Here is a 24,099-nt window from a genome sequence, read left to right on the forward strand (position 1 = left end):
ATTCCAACAGTGAATTCCCAGTTCTCTGGACCGGGTAGGCACACAGTAGGTGCATAATCAGTACTACTGAATCCATCAGTGAATGCTGAAGAGAAATCGAAGGTACGGACATAATCGTCAGTGTGCTTCTATATCTCAAATTTGCCCCTGTCCTCTTAATTTTCTGAACTTGAGATTTTATAAACTCGTCCTTTATGAGGAGAGAGAGTGGCTGGGATGCTGTAGCTGGGGTCAGTTTCTAATTCAGCCACAGAGACCAAGGCTTCTCTGTGAGTGATCCCACTTCTTAGAGTAATTATAAACTCTACAGACAGACCACCACTTGCAACAGGCCAGTACTCTGAGACCAGTTTTGGGGGGAAAAGGATGTGAGTCCGTCTTCTCATATTCTCTGACAAGACCCTTCAAGTCATGCTAAGGTATGACGAGAGTGTCCAGTCTTTTATTTTATTAAGTTTATTTATTTTTAGGAGTCTCTACTCAACCCAGTGTGGGGCTCAAGCTCACAACCTCGAGGTTAAGAGTCACATGCTCCTCTGACTGAATCTGCCAGGCGCCCCTCCTGTGTCTTATCAGAGGAGTCCAATCTCATAGAGAGAGGACATTACTTTGTCATCTGGAGTGCCAAAGAGTCCCCTTCTTTTGAAAAGACACATCTGTAGAAAGGCTGAGAAACACCGGCTAGCCAATGCTGAAACAGGTGGTAGGGGATTTTTTTTTAAATTTTCTGAAATGGATCTGGACACTTTTTAGGTTAAAAAAGGAAAATCATCATCTAAGAAGTACATTCTGCCAGCATTTCCCTGGACCTGATCCTTCCTAGCCACAGGCAAACATAGGAAATACAGCCTATTGCTAAAATAAATACAGAGAGTCGGTTTTCCAACTCAATGAACTACAAGTCCTATTTTTCCCCCCAAAGCTGAAAAGGTCAAACATTAATAATTGCTTTGATTTTGTATTATCTTCCAAATGTTGATATATTGGAAAACATTAATCACTAAGCCATTAAAAATTTTGTCTCGGGGGGCACCTGGGTGGTACAGTAGGTTAAGCAGCTGACTCTTGGTTTCAGCTCAGGTCATGAGTTTTGAGTTTAGGGGAGGCAGTCAGAGAAAGTGCTAGCAATAAAATATAAGACTTTTTCCTTTATATATATCAGGCTCCCCTCTCAGTGGGGAGTCTGCTTGAGATTCTCTCTCTCTCCCTCTGCTCCTCCCTACTGCACTTGTGTGCTCTTTCTCTCAAATACATAATTAAAAAAATTTCTGTCTTGGTTATAATTAATTTTTAAAAAAACATTTTCTATTTATTGGCAACCTTATAGTATTGATAGAAAAATGTGTCTCATAGTAACTCTAGACTACAGGAAAACAGCTCTTGGTAAGGGAAATGTCATTTTCTTTCATTTTTTCTTGTTATTTAAAAAACAAACAAACAAATGACCCGCCCCGCCCCCCACCCACAATCTACACACCTTCACTGTGTTCTGGGCCCTCAAGAGTGTACGATCTCTAAAATGGGATTCTCAGAAGCAGGAGCCCTAGCCCGATGTGGTAAGAAGTGCCTATGTGAGGCACTCTAAATTAAAAGAGGAAGGAAATAAATTATTTCAGCTAATCCAAATTTACAAGTTGTGACCTGACGCATCTTTCAGTGGTCTGCGTTAAAGCAATATACCGCACCAATGCGGCAAAGTAAATCAAGACACCTCCAAAAAGGTGGTATAGTAAGAAAAATGTCCATTTAATCATTTACTTTAGCAGGCAAGCAATTTGTAAACATTCAGTAGCGGCAGCATCCAAGTTACAAACAATTTAAAAAGAAACCAAGATTAGTGATTATAATTGTTCCTTCCCTTTCCCCAAAACAAAAAAAGAAAAGAGAAAAGATCTGGAAATGAATTGACTGAAAACACTACAAACAGGGAACATTCAGTTACGTCTTCTATCAGCCTTCTATGCATCCTCTCTGTGTTTTATTTTTGAAGATGTATCTACTCCTAAAATGCATTATCTTGCAATAACTTGTACGTGAGTGTTTGCCCTCTAGGACGGTGTTCCTGCACACGGATCATCTCAGTTTAAATCCCATTTGCAAAGGGAATATTTATGTCTTGATTCAATGCTTCTTTGACTTCGAGTGGCAGGGTGTCAAAAAGGTGATCTTCCACAACAAGCCCGCTTTTCTTGAGCAGGCGACACTGGCCCAGCTGGGCTGGCAGGCGGTCCAAGCAGTTCCCCTTCAGCTCCAGCTGAGTGAGCTGGGAGAGCTGACCAATCTTCTCGGGGAGGAAGGTGACGCAGTTTTGCCCCAGATTCAAAGTCCTCAACTTCACGCATTTGAACAACTGCTTTGGCAGAATGTCCACTTTGTTCCCAGTGATATGCAAATGCTGCAGGTTCTGAAGCAATCCTATCTCTATCGGAATCACTGAAATGTTGTTGTAGCTTACGTCTAAGCATCTGAGTTTCTGTAAACTGAACACTGCCACGGGTAAGGATTCGAGCTTGTTGTTAGAGAAATAAAGTGACTCCAAGTTTTTGACATGGGTGATGGAGGGAGGGATGGTAGCGATTTTATTATGCCATAATTTCAGACACGTCAGTCGTTTTAAATGCTGGAAACTGATGATCTCCTCGATGGTGCGTATGTTATTTGATTTTAAATCCAGTTCCTGCAGATTCGAGAGGCTGAAGATAGCATGGGGGATTCTCTCCAGCTCACAGTTCTGAAGTTCGAGCTCGGCGACATTCATCATTTTCTTAAGGCTGTTCAGTACCAAGAGTTTAGTGCCGTCATTATGAATGACTAACTTGGTAAGATGTGGAGCCACATCTGTAATGTTGGAGGGAACTTTGGTCAAATTGCTTTTCACGTGGAGAATCTTAAGGTGCCGCAGCTCCCGGAGAGATTCGAGCCCGATCATCTTGTTGTTCTCAGAGTTCAAATTGCCTATCAAGTACAACTCCCGAAGGTTTTTGAGCAGGTACACCCAGGCGGGGATTTCAGCCACGTCGGTGAACTTCACGTGAAGGCATCTCAAGTGATCGCGGAGGAAGCTAAAAGCCGTCTGTTCCACTTTCGCAGGGCAGTGGCAGAGGTGGAGCTCTTGGAGGTTAGTCATCTGAGAGATCTTAGCGGGAATTTTAGCTTCCGGAATCAGTTCAAGTTTCAGCACATCCAGGTCTGTTAGGTCAAAGACGGCGTCGGGCACGCCGGACAGCATGAACAGGTGGAGCTCCTGCTTGTCCTGGGCGTTGCGGGACACGTGCTGCCGAAGTTTCTCGAACGTCCACTCATGGTTCAAGCTAATTTCCCTAAGTTTATTTTCACTGACTTCTGACAGGAACACGCCAAAGCGCTTCGAATACAGCTGGTCATACTGGTCTACCATGTGCAGGAGGAATGCGAAGTCGTTTTTGACATCCGGAATGTCACTGAAACTGCTCTCTTCTCTGACTTTTTCGAAAGAATATTCCTTCAAAGGTATCCTGAATAACCAGAAGAGAGTGTAGAGGCAGATGAAACCATAAACACAGATAATGGATATGTAACTGATGAGAAGCTTCTTCAGCATGTAAGCCATATTGTGGGTGCACTCAAACACCTCATAGCCAGTCAGGTGCTCCACTTTGGGCTTGCAGACGTGCTCGAAGCTGATGGCGTTGACGAAGTTGGCAGTATAGCAGAGGATGAAAATGAATTTGGCTGTTTTGATGAACGTTTGGACCACATAGAGTTTGTAGATCAAGTCACTGTCTTCCACGTGAGCACGGAACTTCCTCACTTTCTCGAACAGGGCTTTGGCCTGTTCCCCGTCTTTCTTATCCAGGATGGTCATGCTGGGGACCTCGATCACAGGCTTCTCGGCTGAGAATTTGAAGCCTGTTTTGTTGATCATCGGGGTACTGGCACTAGGGCTCCCCTCATCACTGCTGGTAGACACATGCTTTGGTAGAGTCTGGGCACCTGTTATTCTCTGCTTGTTTTCCTCCGAATCTTCACACGCCGTCTCAGACAACGCTTTGGTAGTCCAAGGAGACTCAAAGCACTTTCCTAGTATTGAAACAAAATGTTCTACTTTTGAGCATGTTTTGGGATATTTGAACCAAAAGTTGCTACTGACCATGAGAATAATAGTATGTATGAGAGCAAGGTATGGAAAGTACTTGGAATACCACGGAAGGGCCAGATGGTAACACATCTGATTAATAAATACATATTGCTGAAAATCTAAGTTTGTCTTTCGGCCTGTTGGATCTTTCTTCTCCTTCTTTGTCTCCTGATTTGGAACTGTCGAATCTGTGTGAGGATATGTGGCTCTGAGAGGTATGTCAGGTGTCACAGCAGATGCGCCAAAGGAAATGTCACTTGCCATCCGCCCGTCTTGGTCTTGGTCAGTGGCTGCTTCCATCTTGGGGATATTGGTGGTAACGTCGGCATTTCCTGGTGGCGTGTGTGCCTTTGAATTTACAGGAGATGGCAATACCGGCAAGCAGACCACCTGATCTTTGGTAAGTTGCATGGTTCCTGCAAAGATGGCTACCATCAACATAACGACAGCCAGGTAATCCATAAACACGTCCCACCATGGTTTCAGGATTCGGTAAGTTGGTTGAATGTCATTAAGTGAAGCAACTTCCGCAAGGGTAAACATTCCTAGAAAACAAGAAAACAAAAGGCATCATTACAAAGATGGAAGCGAAAACATTAAATGAAAAACAAAAACACAAAAACTCTTTACTTGCTCCAAACGAAAGCATTCTCTTTCACGTCCTAGCTTTTTATCGAAGGTAGGTATAGTAGAAAATAAGCTAAAAGGAACAACTATGAGAAAAAATGGTGGTTTGTCGTAGGAGCTTTTCTCGCCTCATCCAAGAGAAGAGAAAAAAAAAAAAATTGGGGGGGTGGGGAATAAAGAATGCTTTCTAGGTGAGAAATAAGGGCAGTATGCTGAAGAGTTGGAGTAGAAAGGGCGGAAAAGTTTGAGAGCTGTTTTGGAGGCAGCATTGAAAGATTTTTAACTTCCTGGACCTTGAAGAAGGATATGAGAACATGACGGTATCTGTTGTGGACTGGATGGATTCAAGGTTAAGACTAGAGTCTTAGGAAGCGAGGTGAGAGAACTTCTATTTTGTACAAGCCAAAATGGAAGGGTCCGTGTATACTATTAAACTCTACATAAGCTTTGTGCACCAGATTTAGGCTTATCACTTAATAACGGTATGATTCTCCAAAGTCTTGTGTTTTCCATCTGTATAATGGGGATGATAACTTTTTTAAAAAATATTTTATTTATTTATCCGACAGACAGAGATCACAAGTAGGCAGAGAGGCAGGCAGAGAGAGAGGAAGGGAAGCAGGCTCCCCACTGAGCAGAGAGCCCGATGCGGGACTCGATCCCAGGACCCTGAGATCATGACCTGAGCCGAAAGCGGAGGCTTTAACCCACTGAGCCACCCAGGTGCCCCGGGGATGATAACTTCTGAAGGATACTGGAAAGCTTCAATTAAGTATTGATTATAAAGCTCTTAGCCTCTGGCCACAGTACTTGTTCGCTCGTTACATTAGCTCTTCTCATTCTGGTGGAAATGTGCCATGGACAGCTGAAATTAAGGGTCTAGAGTTTAAGAGGAGTCTTAGTATATACATACTTGGGGTTTATCAATATACAGAGCTGGAACTCTGGCCTTGGGTGCACCCCCTGTAGAACCGCATGTGGCATGAGAAGAGGGCCAAAGACACAGGTGGAATGATCAGTGACAAGATACCAAAGAGGTCAAGGCCAGGAAGACCTTTGATCTCTACCAAAGCAGCGACCCCAGACGCAACGAAGGGAAGTCCAGTACCAGATCACCTGAAAATATGGTCACCAGTCACCGATGGCTGGCAGCGTTACAGTCCTGAAACAATTCCTACAAAGAATAAAAGTACAAAGGACAATCATCCTTGGCGAAACCAAGAAAAACTCAAAGTTTCTAGGGCAAGTGCTGGGAATGGGCCTCTGTGATCATACATGTGAAATCAGTGTTTATCTTCTTGAATCTGGAAGTTTCAGCTTCTTGAAAAGTAACACTATCACATTCTACTTTTGGGGGATGCTCTCAGGTTCCAGTATTCAACTAGAATATGACGTAATTCTTTGAAAAGCTAGTAAAAATACCAGAAAGATAAAAAGGCCAGGCAAATACCTAAAATTTTGGGAATATATTATATTTTAAAATAAAGGAAAGAAAACAGATTTTTAAAAATCTAATGACGCCAAAGTTGCCTGGACTGCTGTGTTGAGAAGGATTCTGAGGCTGACTCCGGCTTTAGCAAGGAAGTGTTAAATGACTGGTTACTAGTATCTCTCTTGGATGACAATACAGAGAGTGGTGGGATCAGAACACTGACTGCTGGCTCTGTTTCAAAGTCTCTGAAAGTCGGCATGCTGTCTTATTTCTTCTGAAACTCTACATACATCTCGTGCTGCACAAGGCAGGACCATAATATTTCTTAATAAAATACAATGAATATCTATTTATTTGTAATAGTAATTCTCCTGTCTATAGTTTTTTTTTTTAAGTAGAATGTCTTTTACGTAAGAGGTAAATGTAAGCCCAAGAACTCCAAACACATAGAAACTATTCCATTGTCCTTACACTTAGTGAAGATCACTAGAAATCACATTTCTTTTTTTTTTATTTTTTATATTTTTTATTTTTTAAAGATTTTATTTAATTTGACAGACAGAGATCACAGGTAGGCAGAGAGGCAGGCAGAGAGGGAGGAAGGGAAGCAGGCTTGCGGCTGAGCAGCGAGCCCGATGTGGGACTCGATCCCAGGATCCTGGGATCATGACCTGAGCTGAAGACAGAGGCTTTAACCCACTGAGCCACCCAGGCACCCTAGAAATCACATTTCTAAACTTCAAGGCTGAAGTATGAAATGCCTGGCCCCCAGTCTTTATGAAAAAATGACCAAGGAAGTGGGAGATAACATCCCCACCGGAATCCCTTTATCCTGAGCTCTTGTATCGTGAGTGTGTGTGTGTGTGTGTTTGGTTTTGTGAGTGGCTGGGAATTTACGCAGGAAGCCAGGCTACCGGAGTGCACAGTGGGCCAAGCTGCATGAGAAACAGTTCACCACACGTCATGTGAGCTCTTTGGTCCCTACACAGAATGCACAAACACAGCACCAAGCCACAGGTTACCGTGACTCTTACTTCGTATACAGAGATTGCAGAACACACCTCCCAGGTTTCTTCCTGGCAAAGAACTTCATACAATCACACCCAGGGACCACGGTTCTAAAGGGCCATATGTATAAATAATAGGAAAACAATTTTTTTTTTTTTTTGCACACAATACCTCTTTCTAATAAGATTCTTCTTTACTCTTCAGATCATGGTATTGGGCTCTAAAGAAGTCAGGATGTTTGGGTTGGAGAACTGAGGGGAGGAGGGAATTTTGAAAGTCATCCTGCTGTGAATATTACTTACCTGTCTCTTAAGTCCTAATTATTACAACTGGTTTCTCTGCTTCCAGTCTTTATTTTTATTTATTTAGCTACTTATTATTTAATTATTGTTATTAAAGTAGAGTTGATGTGAAATGCTCCATTAGCTCTGGGTGTATAAGACAGTGATTCAACAATTACGTCCATCACAAAATACTCACTGTGGTCAGTGTGGTCACCATCTGTCACCAAAATGATTACAATATTATTGACTGTACCTCCTACGTTGTACATTTCATTCCTATGACTTCTTTGTCTTGTAACCTGAAGTCTGTACTCCCCAGTCCCCTTCGCCTATTTTGGTCATCCCTGCACTGCCACCCTCCTCTGGCAACCTTAGGTTTGTTCTCTGCACTTGTGAGTCAATTTCTGTTTTTGTTTGTTCGTTTTGTCTTTTATGGTTTCCCCATAGACGTGAAATCACACGATGTTTGTCTTTTGCTGTCTGTCTGCCTCCACTCTTGACTTCCTTCGATGCATCTCCAACCTGCTGCGGGTCCTTTGGTTAAAACTCTTCTCCACAGATTCTCTACACTCTAGGCTGATAATGTCTTTCAGCTTCTCCGACCAGCCACTCATTGCCCCCTGTATTCAGGTCCTTCTAGGCACTGTTTCCTCTTCTTCCTTCCCAGTCACCTTCATTAGGCTACCAGGTTCCTGTCATCTTTCCCAGAAGTCCTGCCTAACCCCAGTCTGCATGGGGCTCTTCTCCAACGGGCTCTCACAGGACTCTGTCCCTTTGCCCAGGACAGTCTTTGTCACACTGTGGTGGAACCAACTGACTACTTGTCTGATCCCAGACCAGATTTTAAATTCAGTAGGGCCAAGGGCCAGGGGCCATGTCTGTCCTCCTCATTCCCTTCTAGCCAATGCCTGCCATGTAGCAGGTGCTTCACCAAGGAAAGACCGTATGGCTCTTGACTACCATCCTCAGCATCTCCTCCTCCTCAACATCCCTCCAGAACAGCGATCAGCTCTCTGCATATGGTATCGGGTCGAAGAGCATTTGATTAAACTTAAATGCCACCAAGGTGCAACTCAGGCCCTGACAAGAATAAAAACTCTAAGCCAGGCCTCTGCATAAAGATAAATAGCTAAAGGCTAAGACAGCAAAGAAGCTGTGGGATCCTTCTAACCAGTATTCCGTAGCCGTTAAAGCTTCATCTGTGGTTTTATAGCACCTTGGACTTGGGACAGGCTCTGATTCCAGGAGTGAGAAGAGGAGGTGGGTCACTTTCCCAGAGGAGGGAGAGAAAGTTAAAAGGTGGGGGCAGAGAACAGAGCATTAGAGTACTGTAACTTCAGTGACCCCGAATGATTGCTAGCTCGGCACCCACAACCAGCAAGGGCGCCAACATCTGAACCACAAGGACCAGCACGCGAGGGTGGGCTTTTCTCCTCCAGCACGCTGTTACTCTGCAGCACAGAACGCCAAGGGTTCTGCACCCCTGCCATTTCCTCCAGCCCACTTCCCTTCTTTCTTCCTGTTCAACTCCTACGGATTCCTCAAGCACCAGTTCAGGTACTGCCTCTTTTCCCGAACTCCTATCATATGGTCTAATAATATCTTCTTCTAGTATTTGTCTCTTCCTGTAGATCATGAGCTCCTTCCTAAAGGATGTGGGCAGAGACTATGTTTCCTATTCACCGTCCATCTACTGTGACCCACTCTCTCTCCTCTCAAGAACAGAGAAGGCATTCAGTGACAACAATGATGATGACGATGACGATAACGGCAGCTAGTTATGTGTCACCTTCCTCCTGTGTGCCAAGCACTGTAATAGGAGTTTTTCATCTGGTATAATCTGCTTCTGTGCGGGACGCATTCCTGAAATGAATGTATTACAGTTTAGAGTTTCAGGTTTTGTGGGGTGAGAGAACAGTTCTACTTCCAAAATACTACCTAATTACCATAAAAGCCACCAAAATGAAAAAGACAGATAATACCAAGTGCTGGTGAGGATGGGGAGCAAGGAGAACCCTTAAACACTGCTGATAGGAGTAAACTGATAAAACCATTCTGGGAAATTTCTGGGTTAATATCTACTAAAATTGAACATGTGCACACTCTATGACCCAGCAATATACCCAGGAAAAAAACATATCCTTATCAAAAGCCACATATAAAAGACATTCCCAGAGGCACTAGTTGCAATCGCCCTACACTGGAAGCTAGCTACATGTCCACCACCAGTAGAATGAAAAAAACGAAACGTGGGATACTCACGAAGTGGAGTATCAGGTATCCATGGGAATGAATGGTCTAGTTATGCGGGTCTGCTCCGTTTATAAAATGTGATCTGTACGTTGAGGCTATGTGGCTTTTTGGTTATTTATTATGTTTTAACTTCAATAAAAAGTTTCAAAAAGAAATGATCAAAATACAAACAACTGCCCTACAAATGCTCAGTGTCAGCAGACGGAAGCTCCGCCTTCCCCCGTCCAAGGCTCGCACAGGCTGGCTGGGGTCAGAGGCCAGGGGCCTACTCTCCCCAGACTACAAAGGACTGAATCTGCCATAGAAAAGTAGGTGCAGAGGTATGAACCTACCATGTGCAACAGCTCTGGCTGGGACCAGCTCAAGGCACACAGATGAACACCAGTGGAACACCGCCCGAATTCCATCTAACCCTCACGTTACTCTCATCTGCCACAGTGGGATTATTTTCCCGACAGAGAAACTGGCCTGCAGGAATTAAATTGTGGAAGTCAAATAATTAGTGGAGAAATCTGGATTGAAAAATCTCAGCTAAGGCCAAGCCACATGTTCCTTCTAGCAGGTGATGCTGCCTCTCTTCCTTACTCCTTGTGTGTGCAGTTTGCAAACCATTTTTCCATGAAATACCTCCGCGGACTTTCACGGTAACCCGGGGAATGAGGCACTGCTACTGGCTACCAGGATGCAGAAACCTGAGCACAAAAAGCTTAAAAGACCTCCCTGGGCTAATTAAGTGACACGGCTAACAGAATCTTTCATCTTCCTATCTCCTCTATCATGCAGTCTTCCAGTGGCTGCACTGTTGGCTACGGTCGGCTGCCGAGGGAGGGAACTTCTGACCCTTGTCCTTGGCTTTGAGGAGACGGAGGAATGAAATTATGTAATCACCACCTCCTTCCCTAAGGTGACCTTTCACGATGTCAAAAACCATGAGCCAGGCACCAGGGAGGGGAATGTGGACATGATGTAACTTAGTCCTTGCCCTCCAGGAGTTCCCAGGCTGATGGACATCCCCATTAGCAGTAAGTGTGCTATTACAACACAGTAAGAAAACTGCCCTGACCGGGTTAATACAAAATACAGGAGGTGTAGGACAGCACAAACCCCTGTCTGCATCTGATAACCGGGGGTGGGGCTCCACAGAGAGGTGGTTTCCAAGCTGAGATCAGAAGAAGGGGGACCGTCATGGGGTGCCTGGGAGGGCAGGAAATATGATTTTGACAGAAGTAGCAAGCACGAAGGCATGGAGCCATGGGAGAAGTTAAGTATTATAGAAACTACAAATAATTCTATCGTTATCCCATTCTTCATAGTATGCCCCTGTACAGACGGCATATTTTACAGGTAAGTCACAAGGTGGAAACAAACCGAGGCACGGAGGGTTTAAATGTAGTCTTAAGGGAGTGCCTGGGCCCATAAGGCAGGAAACCAGTACTTTCCTGCAATGTCAGCCACTGACTAGCTCTTATCTCAAACACAGGACTTCAATAAGTGTGCCTGTTATCCCATTTTACCCATCAAAAACAGAGTAAAAACTTCCTACCTCCCAGGGAGTGTTTCAACCATTAACTGCCTGAAAATGCAGGAGCGCTTTGAAAACAGAAATTGCTTTTCATATATCCAAGTGCATACCAAGTATATTAAATACATATTCATATAATATAGTATGTTAAGTACATGATGATCCTTAAGTGACTTTCTAATGTGAAAGTCAAGTCAATGAGAGAGATCAGTACCTAACTTCCATATCTAAGGTTTGATCTCTTTAGTGAATGGGGACTCAGAATGGATATAACCATGTATAAGGGTGTTTTGTTTTGTTTTGTTTTTTTAACCCAAGAAAGGCACACTTAGTATTAATTGCATACATTCTTTGGGCTCTCCTTTATAGTACGTCTATTGCAAAGGACTTAAAGAATTACTTTACAAGCATGAGGATTTCATACTCCAAGGCTTCTCTGTTTATGGTACATATGAAAATCAGCTTAACATTCCCATAAGTACACATTTCTGATGGGAATTGGGAAAGTTTTCTGTACTAGAACGGAAAGAGGGAGATTAATGGACTTTGAACAATGATGAATCAGGAAAGAACAGACTGAATCTAAATTCTTTTACACTATATGATTCTATTTTCTTTTCATTTTTTTAAAAAAAAGATTATATTTATTTATTTGACAGAGAGAGACAGCAGGAAAGGGAATACAAGCAGGGGGAGTGAAAGAGGGAGAAGCAGGCTTCCCGCTGAGCAAGGAGCCTGATGCCAGACTCGATCCCAGAGTCCTGGGATCAGGACCTGAGCCAAACGCAGAGGCTTAATGATGGAGCCACCCAGGTGCCCCTGCTTCTGTTTTCTTATCTGAAAGCATGACCAGTAATAATGGACTAAACCAATAACCAATAGCCAGGTTCAAAAATTAGAAGCTATGATGGTTGGACAACCCTGTGAATATACTAAAAAATGCTGAAAAGTACACTTAACTGGGTGAATTGTATGGTATATGAATTAAACTTCAATAAAGTCATTAAAATTTAGAAGCCAGACCTCAATCTTTATTTTACTGCCTAAACTGCCTCTCAACAGACACAGGATAGTGAAAGTAGGAACCCTAATTGTAGAGTCATGTTACACAGCATTCTAGGTTCAAATATGCTCTAAAATGATTGCTATGTTATTATGATTACACTGAACTGGTTCTGAAGAAAAATCTTTAGCACTTTCCTTATCCACTCCATGTCTCATCTATTAAATCTTTTTTTTTTTTTTAAAGATTTTATTTATTTATTTAACAGAGATCTCAAGTAGGCAGAGAGACAGAGAGAGAGAGGGGGAAGCAGGCTCCCTGCTGAGCAGAGAGCCCGATGCGGGGCTCGATCCCAGGACCCTGAGATCATGACCTGAGCCAAAGGCAGCGGCTTTAACCCACTGAGCCACCCAGGCGCCCCTCATCTATTAAATCTTAATAACAATATTGCCATGTATTGGAAGCAATTTAGTTTAGGGTCTGACACAAAGTAAGCCCCAAAGATGTTTGCTGAATCTGAATGCAGAAAAAGAATCACTGAGGAGAAAAGCAAGCCCATCTTAATTAGTTTTTAACTGAAGAGGGTTAGGCCAATTTCTTGAATTTTGAATTAGCATGTAGCATTATGTACAAAGAAGGAATCCCAAAATAAAAGACAGTAAAACTCTGGTTTCGATTTCATTTCTTTCAAAAACATTTCAATTAAAATTACTTATTTTTTTTTAAGATTTTATTTTTAAGTCATCTCTATACCCAACATGGGGCTCAAACGTACAACCCTGAGATTAAGAGTTACACACTCCACCAAGAGAGCAAGCCAGGTGCCCCCCAACGAAATTACTTCCATTAGGAGGTGGCAAAGTTTGATGCCAAAGAGACCTGGATTCAAATCTTGGTTTTTGCTCTTGTTCTTTAGCAGTGTAAATGGGAAACTTAGTGTTCGTTGGAAAACTTATATTAAGGAGATTATTATTAGCATACAGCAAAATCCTAGCATCAAAACAGAAAAATATGGCCACCTATTTTAAAACTTTAAAAATTGATTCCATCTGCACAAGAAGACCTTCACTACCCCTATTAAAAGGAAGACAAATGGCTTGGAAGTGTTACTTAATGAAAAGAATTTAGTATATGAAATAGCAAAGAGCTTGATTAATCAATCTAATACATATACTTTTTTTTTAATGATTTTTTTTTTAAGATTTATTTATTTATTTATTTGACAGACAGAGATTACAAGTAGGCAGAGAGGCAGGCAGAGAGAGAGGAGGAAGCAGGCTCTCAGCGGAGCAGAGAGCCCGATGCGGGGCTCGATCCCAGAACGCTGGGATCATGACCTGAGCTGAAGGCAGAGGCTTTAACCCCCTGAGCCACTCTGGCGCCCCTAATACATATACTTTTCACATAGGTATGAGTTCCTTACCCAATCAAATACGAATGTTCATTTTCTTTCTACTGCATTCTGTGAAAAACCGGCCAGTTTTCTTGGCCAAACTGGGCAGATTGGGTAAACACTGGTGAGGATCAAATCCTCAAATCCTTCAGTGAAATAAGTCAAAGCAGAACAAGTTAAAGTTCATAAAGAAGTAATGAGCTATATCATCACTACCAGTAACCCTTCTTCAACATTCAATGTACATTTGAACATATGTACACACGTGTTCAGGAACACACACACATGCCACACCCAATTCAGACATGAAAAACTCCTACAATTAAAGAAAATAAATGCTTCAGATGTAAAATGAGAGAGAAGGAATGCTTCAGTGTTTTCAAACAGAGCTCTGTATGACTGATATTATATGAGTATTAACTGTTACAGATGTTATGTTACTAATTTTTTTTGAAAAATTAAAAATTCCTTAATTTTTTATTCCTGGTACCACAACCACAATTTACAGGGCAAAATACCTGATGTAATGAAAAGAAAACGAAAAAGAAAAAGACAAAACTACAATAGATAAAGACCTTAGGAATGTACATCTAACTGACACTACATTGCATTGATCAATAGCCATACTTTTTGCAAACTGTGGCTATGACAGTCCTGAACAAGAAGGGTTTCCTGTTTAAGCTGCAGTAACTTTTCTGACTATGGATCATCGTTCCTTCTGTGGTAGATTTTTACACTTCCTCTAATGCATTTGGGACTGTCTCAAAGTAACCTGCAGCTTTCCTGACAAATCCTTGCTCTTCTCAGCTGCTAAGAACTGTAGCCCTTTTCTTCTGCTACCATATCCACTGCTTCCACCACCAAATCCATAACCACCATCATAGGGACTGCCCGACGTTCTTCCACCAAAACTGCCCCCCCTTCATGGGTCCATTATTTGATTGCTGTTATCCACTATAATTTCCAAAATCATTATAGTTCCCATCACCACCATAGTTACCACCTCCCAAATTTCCTCCTTCATTGTAACCATCATATCCTCCACCACCACCTCCATATCTACCTCCTTGGTTTCCATACCCTGGTCCACCACCACCATAGCCTCCTCTACTACTGTAACCAGGACCACCACTGTAGTTGCCACCATCATCTCCAAATCCATTATATTCACCATCACCTTTTCCATAACTACCTCTCCTGCCACCACCTCCACCACCATACCTTCCTCTTGCACCAAAGTTTCCATCACGGCCAAAGTTACCACCACCTCCAAAGTTTCCTCTACAACCCGTGAAGTTGCCAGACCCACCTCCACGACCTCTTTGTGATCCAGCAGACTGCATTTCTTGTTTAGAAAGGGCCTTTTTCACTTCGCAATTATGCCCATTAATAGCGTGGTATGTCTAAACAACAATTTTATCAACTGTATCGTGATCATCAAAAGTTACAAAAACAAATCCTGGCTTTTTTCCACTCTGCCTGTCTTCCATAACTTCTATGGTTTCAATCTTGCCATACTTTTCAAAGTAGTCTCTCAAATTATATTCTTCTGTATCTTCTTTAATACCACCAACAAAAATTTTCTTTACTGTTAGATGGGCACCAGGCTTTACAGAATTCTCTCTAGAAACATCTCTCTTTGGTTCCACTACACGCCCATCAACCTTGTGTGGTCAGGCACACATTGCTGCATCCACCTCTTCAACACAGGAGTAAGTCCAAAACCAAAACCCCTGGAATGTTTTGTTTGGGGGTCTCTCATCACCACACAGTCTGTAAGTATACCCCATTTTTCAAAACGTTCTCTTAAACTATCATCTGTAGTTTCAAAGCTCAAACCACCAACAAACAGTTTTCTCAACTGCTCTGGTTCCTTTGGATCATGGCCCTCCTCACCCTGGCAGCAGCGGCGGCAATGGTCGGAGTTGGGCTGGGGGGTGACCAGGTGGCGGTTTTACCTCCATTTTGAGACTGGACTTGCCATTATGTTATTAATTAATACATATTGTTATGGATATTATAATTATGCAAAATACTTTAGCTAATATAATTCCATATACAAATACAACAACTCAGTGTTACTCATTCTCAAAAAGATTGTAAGAAATTTTCTTTTATTTATTTTTTTAAGAAGGGGGGGCAGAGGAGAGGGACAGAATGTTAATCAGGCTCCACGTCCAGTACAGAGCCCAAAGTGGGGCTCAATCTCATGATCCTGAGATCATGACCTGAGCCGAAATCAAGAGTTGGATACTCAACCAACTGAGCCACCCAGGTGCCCTGAAATTTTCTTTTAAAAGTTGTTTTCTATTTTAAAGAATAGAATTTTATTTCTATTTTCTCAGCCGATAGAGCATGGGACTCTCAATCTTGGGGTTATAAGTTCGAGCCCCATGTTGCATGTAAAGATGAAAAATAAAATCTTTAAAAAATAATTTTCCTCTAACACTACTTTGGTCTAGATACCTCAAAAATAACTGAGAAAAAATGTTTAGGGACTTGTCCCTTGAGAATTTACAAACCACATGGCTATCTAAAACCTACTAAACACTTGGAAACTAAAGACCACCTTGCTTAAGAATGTTTGGATCAACCAGGAAATCAAAGAAGAACTTAAATAATTCATGGAAACCAATGAGAATGAAGACATTTTGGTCCAAAACCTATGGGATACAGCAAAGGCAGTCCTAAGGGGGAAATACATAGCCCTCCAAGCCTCCCCCACAAAAATTTAAAAATCCAGAATACACCAGCTATCCTTACACCTTAAAGAACTGGACAATCAACAACAAATTAACCCAACCCCACACATAAGAAGGGAAATAATCAAGATTAGAGCAGAGATCAATGAGATAGAAACTAGAGACACAGAAGAACACATCAACAGAACTAGAAGCTGGTTTTTGGAAAGAATCGATAAGATCAATAAACCACTGGCCAAACTAATCCAAAAGACAAGTTTGAAGGCCCAAATTAATAACATTATGAATGAAAAGGGAGAGATCACAACTAACACCAAGGAAATAGAAACAATCATCAGAAATTATTATCAACAGTTATATGCCAATAAGTTAAGCAACCTAGATGAAATGGATGCATTTCTGGAAACCTACAAACTTCTAAAACTGAATCAAGAAGAAACTGACAACCTGAATAGACCAGTATCTAGTAACGAGATTTAAGCAGTGATCATAAACCTCCCAAAAAACAAGAGCCCAGGACCTGACAGATTCCCTGGAGAATTCTACCAAACATTCAAACAAGAAATAATACCTATTCTCCTGAAGCTGTTTCAAAAAATAGAAACAGAAGGAAAACTTCCAGACTCTTTTTATGAAGCAAGCATTACCCTGATCCCCAAACCAGGCAAAGATCCCACCAAAAAGGAGAATTTCAGACCAATATCCCTGATGAATATGGATGCCAAGATGCTCAACAAGATCCTAGCTAATAGGATCCAATAGTACATTAAAAACATTATCCACCATGACCAGGTAGGATTTATCCATGGGATGCAAGGGTGGTTCAACATCCACAAATCAATCAGTGTGATAGAACAAATCAGTAAGAGAAGAGAGAAGAACCACATGGTCCTCTCAACTGATGCAGAAAAAGCATTTGACAAGATATAGCACCCATTCCTGATTAAAATGATTCTAAGTACACGGATAGAGGGAACATTCCTCAACTTCATAAAATCCATTTCTGAAAAACCCACAGTGAATATCATCCTCAAAGGGGAAAAGCAGACAGCCTTCCCTTTGAGATCAGAAACATGACAAGGATGCCCACTCTCACCACTCTTGTTCAACATAGTACTAGAAGTCCTAGCAACAGCAATCAGACAACAAAAAGAAATAAAAGGTATTCAAATTGGCAAAAAGAAGTCAAACTCTCTCTCTTCACAGATGACATACTTTATATGGAAAACCCAAAAGACTCCACCCCCAAACTACTAGAACTCATTCAGCAATTCAGTAACGTGGCAGGATACAAAGTCAATGTACAGAAATCAGTTGCTTTCTCATACACTAACAATGAAAATACAGATAGGGAAATTAGAGAATCGATTCCATTTACTATAGCACCAAGAACCATAAGATACCTGGGAATAAACCTAACCAAAGAGGTAAAGGATCTGTACTCAAGGAACTACAGAACACTCATGAAAGAAACTGAAGAAATCACAAAAAGATGGAAGACCATTCCATACTCATGGATTGGAAAAATAAACATTGTTACAATGTCTATACTGCCTAGAGCAATCTATACTTTCAATGTCATCCTGATCAAAATTCCACCAGTATTTTTCAAAGAGCTGGAAAAAACAATCCTAAAATTTGTATGCAATCAGAAGAGACCCTGAATTGCTAAGGAAATATTGAAAAGGAAAAACAAAATTGGGGGCATCACGCTGCCTGATTTCAAGCTTTACTACAAAGCCGTGATCACCAAGACGGCATGGTACTGGCACAAAAACAGACACATAGACCAGTGGAACAGAGTAGAGAGCCCAGATATGGACCCTCAACTCTATGATCAAATAATCTTCGACAAAGCAGGAAAAAATATACAGTGGAAAAAAGATAGTCTCTTCAATAAATGGTGTTGGGAAAATTGGACAGCTATGTATAGAAGAATGAAACTTGACAATTCTCTTACACCGTACACAAAGATAAACTCGAAATGGATAAAAGACCTAAATGTGAGGCAGGAATCTATCAAAATCCTAGAGAACATAGGCAGTAACCTCTTCAACATCAGCCACAGCAACTTCTTTGAAGATATGTCTCCAAAGGCAAAGGAAACAAAAGCAAAAATGAACTTTGGGATTTCATCAAGATCAAAAGCTTCTGCATAGCAAAGGAAACAGTCAATAAAACAAAGAGGTGACCCACAGAATGGGAGAAGATATTTGCAAATGACACTACAGACAAAGGGCTGATATCCAGGATCTATAAAGAACTCCTCAAACTCAACACACACAAACCAGATAATCACGTCAAAAAATGGGCAGAAGATATGAACAGACACTTCTCCAAAGAAGACATAGCTAATAGACACGTGAAAAAATGTTCATCATCACTAGCCATCAGGGAGATTCAAATCAAAACCACATTGAGATACCACCCTACACCAGTCAGAATGGCCAAAATTAACAGGACAGTAAACAACAAGTGTTGGAGAGGATGTAGAGAAAGGGGAACCCTTACACTGATGGAGGGAATGCAAGCTGGTGCAGCCACTTTGGAAAAGAATGTGGAGATTCCTTAAGAAATTAAGAATAGAGCTTCCCTATGACCTTGCAATTGCAGTGCTGGGTATTTACCCCAAAGATACAGATGTAGTGAAGAGAAGGGCTATCTGTATTCCAATGTTCATAGCAGCAACAGCCACAGTTGGCAAACTGTGGAAAGAACCAAGATGCCCTTCAACGGACGAATGGATAAAGAAGATACGGTCCATATATACAATGGAGTATTATGCCTCCATCAGAAAGGATGAATACCCAACTTTTGTATCAACATGGATGGGACTGAAGGAGATTATGCTGAGTGAAATCAGTCAAGCGAGAGAGTCAATTATCATATGGTTTCACTTACTTGTGGAGCAGAAGGAATAACACGGAGGACATTGAGAGATGGAGAGAAGTGAGCTGGCGGGGGGTAACTGGGGGAAATTGGAGGGGGAGACAAACCATGAGAGAATGTGGACTCTGAGAAACAAACTGAGGGTTTTGGAGGGGAGGAGATTGGGGGGTTGGGTGAGCCTGGTGGTGGGTATTAAGAAGAACACATTGCATGGAGCACTGGGTGTGGTGCATAAACAATGAAATCTGGAATACCGAAAAGAAAAAAAAAAGGACCTTAAGAAAAATAAAGAAATAAAACCTACTAAAATCAGATTTCACAGAATTCACCCATTTTGCTACCTCCAAAAGTTTTTGTTTTTTTGTTTTTTTGTTTTTTTTTTTTTTTAAGTGGGTCAGGGGCAGAGCGATCTTATGACCCTGAGGTCACAGCCAAAATCAAGATCCAGACTTTTAACTGAACTGGGCCACCCAGGTACCCTTCCAAAAGCTTTTTATGAATCCACTTAACACCTGAAAGAAAAGGACTTGAGAAAATCCAGAATTTGTGAGCTACAAAAACAAAGTATATTTTAGCACCTACTTGGACTTTCTCTCTAGAGCAGTGCTATTCACAAAGAAAATCCACTTCAAAGCTAAGGAATAGAATTCTCAATACATTTTAGAAAATCTAAGACAAAATATCTCAGGAATTAACAAAAATGTTTTAATATACCACTGTGTATTTTCTTACCTTTTCTACTAGCTTTTAAACTTTTCTTTTTTAAAAGATTTTATTTATTTATTTATCAGAGAGAGAGAGAGAGAGCGTGTGCACAAGCAGGCAGAGTGGCAGGCAGAGGCAGAGAGAGAAGCAGGCTCCCCATCAAGCAAGGAGCCCGATGCGGGACTCGATTCCAGGACCTAGGATCATGACCTGAGCCGAAGGCAGCAGCTTAACCCACTGAGCCACTCAGGCGTCCCTGCTAGCTTTTAATTCTAAAAGTCAAGGCCCATGTTTGAAAGCTAGAAAATGAGATCTCATTCACGGAACAAAAGAACGTCTAAATCAATGGCTTCCACATTTCATTTCGTGCAAACATCAGAGTTTTCTTTCACAAATTATCACCAGCATTGCCTTGACCAGGAACTCAGGCCAAGAGAACTTCACAAATCCTTTAGTACCTACAGGCATCGCTTAGGCACCTTCTACTAGAAACTACATTTCATTCAACAAACATTTACAGAGTGCTAGATACAGGAGCTGGGGATAAAAAGGGAAATAATAATAAGAAAAATTAGTAGCTGTCCCTACTGAAAAAGCAGCCTAGAGGAAACACAAATAGAGAAAGAGGTATGGAGATGGTCTGATCAGCCCTGCCAAAAGGGGCCTTAATAAAGGCTCTAGAGAAAGCCATCCCAGGTTCAGAGAGAAATGTCTGGTCAAAGTCTTTTAATCCTAACTTCATCTAGTTTACAAGGCAGCCAGTGGGATTGTTAAGGGTATTTGCATTTCTAAATTCTTCCCAACTGTAAGAAAAGACATCTTAGACCAAAACTGACCATTCTCTTTTCATGTTTACTCACCTTTAATATTGCTACTCCAGAGTATGACTGGCACATGCCTGAGACTGGACTAAGGAAAGTGAGCCAGAATGGAGATATCTGACCCCCTCAGGACCTTTCCATGATCCTGGGAAGTCTTGCCACATTCTGTTCCAGTTGTCTTTGGGACAGAAAGCCCCTCTCATCACAAACCCATGTGTATCTGCTCTGGATACAGACAGCTGGGAGCCTACCAGTCCTTGTTCCTGATTTAGTCCAGGTTGCTAGAAAGCACCTGAGTGCCTTGCCTGGTGTTCATCTTACTAACCCTGAGAAAACTTCTCAAAGTTAGTAAAAGATACTCAGATATGGCTATCCCATTGGTGGTTCATTAAAAAAGCCCAGCCATTAGGACTAGAAATGAACACAGACGCAGACCATAGCTGCTCATGACCCTTGCTCAACTGGGAGTTCCATCAATCTGTCTGTCTCCTTCTCTCCCTTCACCTAGGTTTGAATTCCCACCCTAAAGGAGGTGAGTTTCTTTTATCTGCATGTACCCAGAGCATGACACAGGAAAAAAAGAAAAACAAAAACAAAAATGTAATAAAGGTCTGAACCAGACCAAAACGAATCCTGGTGACCTGTAACAGCATTCTAGGAGCGGGCGTAGAAGGCACTGAACCTGTGAGCCAAACGCTGTCGCTGTTCATTACAGGGACAGCTGAGGTCACTGTTAATTGTGCCAAAGTTTAAAAGGATCAGCGCTGACACGAATTCTTCAATGTCCAGATGGACAGTACCATACAACTCTTTTTAACAGGTTATTCTGAAGGTGACTCACAGGGATAGACCATCTGCATGCAGTTTGGCTTAGAAGTCAACATTCTACGGGAAAACAAAAAGACAAAGGTAAGTGTGGGCACACCCTCACTAGGAGATAAGACCAAGGTCTGATTCTTGATTGCAGGCAGGTGATAAGCCAATGTGAACTCCTGGACTGAGGCAAAAGAGCCCCATTTTAGCACACAGCCAAGCAATATAAAAAGACAAGCAGGAAGGAGCTCCAGAGAGGCAGACTCCGGGAAACGAGGAATCTGCTGGAACCTCAGAAGTTCGTCTTCCTTGTCCTCATGGCGTTTTCCGCCCTTCCGCACACGTACTGGAAGCCGGGGTTCTGACCGCCTCTAACCGCGTGTGCACAGTTTGCTGGAGTCCATAAACACTTAAATCAGAATACCGTACCAAAGTGCTGAGTCAGTACCCAGAGCCCTAGGAAGTGCTCGGTGAAAGCTGCTGTCGTTATTCACTGTGTTGTATGAGGCATTTTATATAAAGAGCTCTATAAAAATTCTTTACTACCAGGTACGAAGACGAGAGTTTCCCTTTCACAATGTAGTGATACAAGAGCAATGGAATCTGGGTGTTCTCCACTTAGCTGTAGCTTCCAAGAAAGCCAGCTACATTTTATAAAGGCATTATAAGCATTAACCCTTAACCTGAATCTTTGTTTACTTATTCACTCCCTCATCCCTCCATCCATGAAACATATCCGTGTACTCAAGTGTTAACATGATGCAAATTCCTGGAGCAACTCTGGTGGGCAAAGACATGTTTCCTTTCTCATGGAGTGCACAGTCTAGGAGAGAGAACTATTCATGATTGAAGATGTAATACGGTCAACCGAGAAGCGCTACCAAGAAGAGGACCATTCAGGAAGATTTTACTTTGCAGGGAGGGCAGCATAAGCTTCAGGAACCCTTGCCCTCACAGGACCCTTTCAAGGCCCAGCATCTACTTTTAATGCCTCTAACTTTGTGTTCTTTTCCTAAAAGAGAGTCCCCCCATGTCAGGATACGGGAAGATCTTGACCTTCCCCTGCTTGCACGCATCATGAAGGCGGGCAACAGCGCCTTTTCCTCCAGGTGGCAGGATCAGGGAAGAAGTCCCAACTGGGGCAGGATGCGAAGCAAGAGGGGCTGGGCCAGAAGGTCCAAAGGTCCTGCGTTGTAACGGCGAGGAAAGAGCATGTGAGGAACGGAAGGGTCCCCAGCCTGGAGCTCAGGGAGGAAGAGCATGTGGTGTGAGGGGATTTGGTCCTGTGAGCCACGTGGAAGTTTCTGATGTCACAGAACCAAGGGCAGCAGGGAGCCACCGATGTGTTTGGAGCTTGAGATGGGAGGCACATGACAAGTGGGGAGTGGGGTGTCTCTTCCAAGATCGCTGTGGGCGGTGGGGTGGGGACACTAGTGGGGTTAAGATGGGAGATTAGGAGAGCAGCTACTGGTTATTCTGGGCAAGAGATGAAGGTGAAGATTGGGCTCTGAGTGGAGAAGGGAGGGAGCAGGTAAAACGGACGATTGAGGAGCTAAAAGGCCCAAGAACTAACAACCAGACTTAATGGACTGGATGAGGAAGGCGAAGGAGAGAAAGGTGTCAAGGGCTAACCCCCCGGTTTCCTTTAATGCTCTACTTTATCGGTCCATAGCTTTGTTCTTTTTATTTATTTTTTATTTATTTATCTGACAGACAGATATCACAAGTAGGCAGAGAGGCTGGCAGAGAGAGAGGAGGAAGCAGGCTCCCCGCTGAGCAGAGAGCCCAATGTGGGGCTCGATCCCAGGACTCTGGGATCATGACCTGAGCTGAAAGCAGAGGCTTTAACACACGGAGCCACCCAGGTACCCCTACCCTTGTTCTTTTATGTCCATTTACAGGATTTCATTGTAACTGAATCTTTTTTCCTAAGCCCTTCAAATCCTTCCCCCACCCCCGCACACACATCTTCCAGAATTCTTTATACCATTTTTCCCCCGAAACCCTTTTAAAAAAGTAAGCAGCAGATTATATACAATAATCTGCTTTTTAAAAGGGTTTGGGGGAAAAAGAGGAAAAAAAGGAAAAGAAACATAAGTCCTCACAGGTTAGGGCATGAAATCTATAAGCTTAATATAGTTTGAAAAACATGACTTTAGTATTATCAACACACAGATGATGGGTAACTATCTTTTTACAGCACTTCTGGGGTGAAGCACAATTTTAAAACCCAAAACAGGGCGCCTGGGTTAAGCTTCCGCCTTCGGCTCAGGTCATGATCTCGGGGTCCTGGGATCAAGTCCCGCAACGGGCTCTCTGCTCAACAGGGAGCCTGCTTCCCCCTCTCTCTCTGCCTGCCTCTCTGCCTACTTGTGATCTCTCTCTGTCAAATAAATTAATTAAATCTTAAAAAAAAAACAAAACCCAAACAGTTCCGCTTTCATCCATACTTAGAGAATGCATACATATGATGCATTGCACTGTACAATATCATATGCAATATAATCAAAAGAAAGCCGGCAGGTAACAC

The 24,099-nt window shown here is 42.3% G+C and overlaps 1 protein-coding gene and 1 pseudogene across 5 annotated transcripts in view; both read right to left on the reverse strand.

The window, feature by feature from the left end:
* Window positions 1-1,725: 1,725 nt before the first annotated feature.
* LRRC8D (leucine rich repeat containing 8 VRAC subunit D) overlaps window positions 1,726-24,099 on the reverse strand; it is a 120,612-nt gene continuing 98,238 nt past the window's right edge. For 3 of the 4 annotated variants that reach the window (XM_080800918.1, XM_080800920.1, XM_080800919.1), the window contains exon 3: window positions 1,726-4,662. In XM_080800918.1, the coding sequence (XP_080657044.1) occupies window positions 2,084-4,660 (2,577 nt within the window). In that variant the 5' untranslated portion in view covers window positions 4,661-4,662 and the 3' untranslated portion in view covers window positions 1,726-2,083. Of the gene's footprint in view, window positions 4,663-20,795; window positions 20,913-24,099 lie in introns of those variants that run through there. The other variant, XM_080800921.1, reaches the window with a different exon arrangement.
* LOC308341672 (heterogeneous nuclear ribonucleoprotein A3-like) lies at window positions 14,382-15,603 on the reverse strand (annotated as a pseudogene). The gene has a single exon. The product of its transcript is annotated as a heterogeneous nuclear ribonucleoprotein A3-like (transcript).

This window comes from Martes martes (assembly GCF_963455335.1).
Source record: "Martes martes genome assembly, chromosome: 4".
Taxonomy (NCBI): Eukaryota; Metazoa; Chordata; class Mammalia; order Carnivora; family Mustelidae; genus Martes; species Martes martes.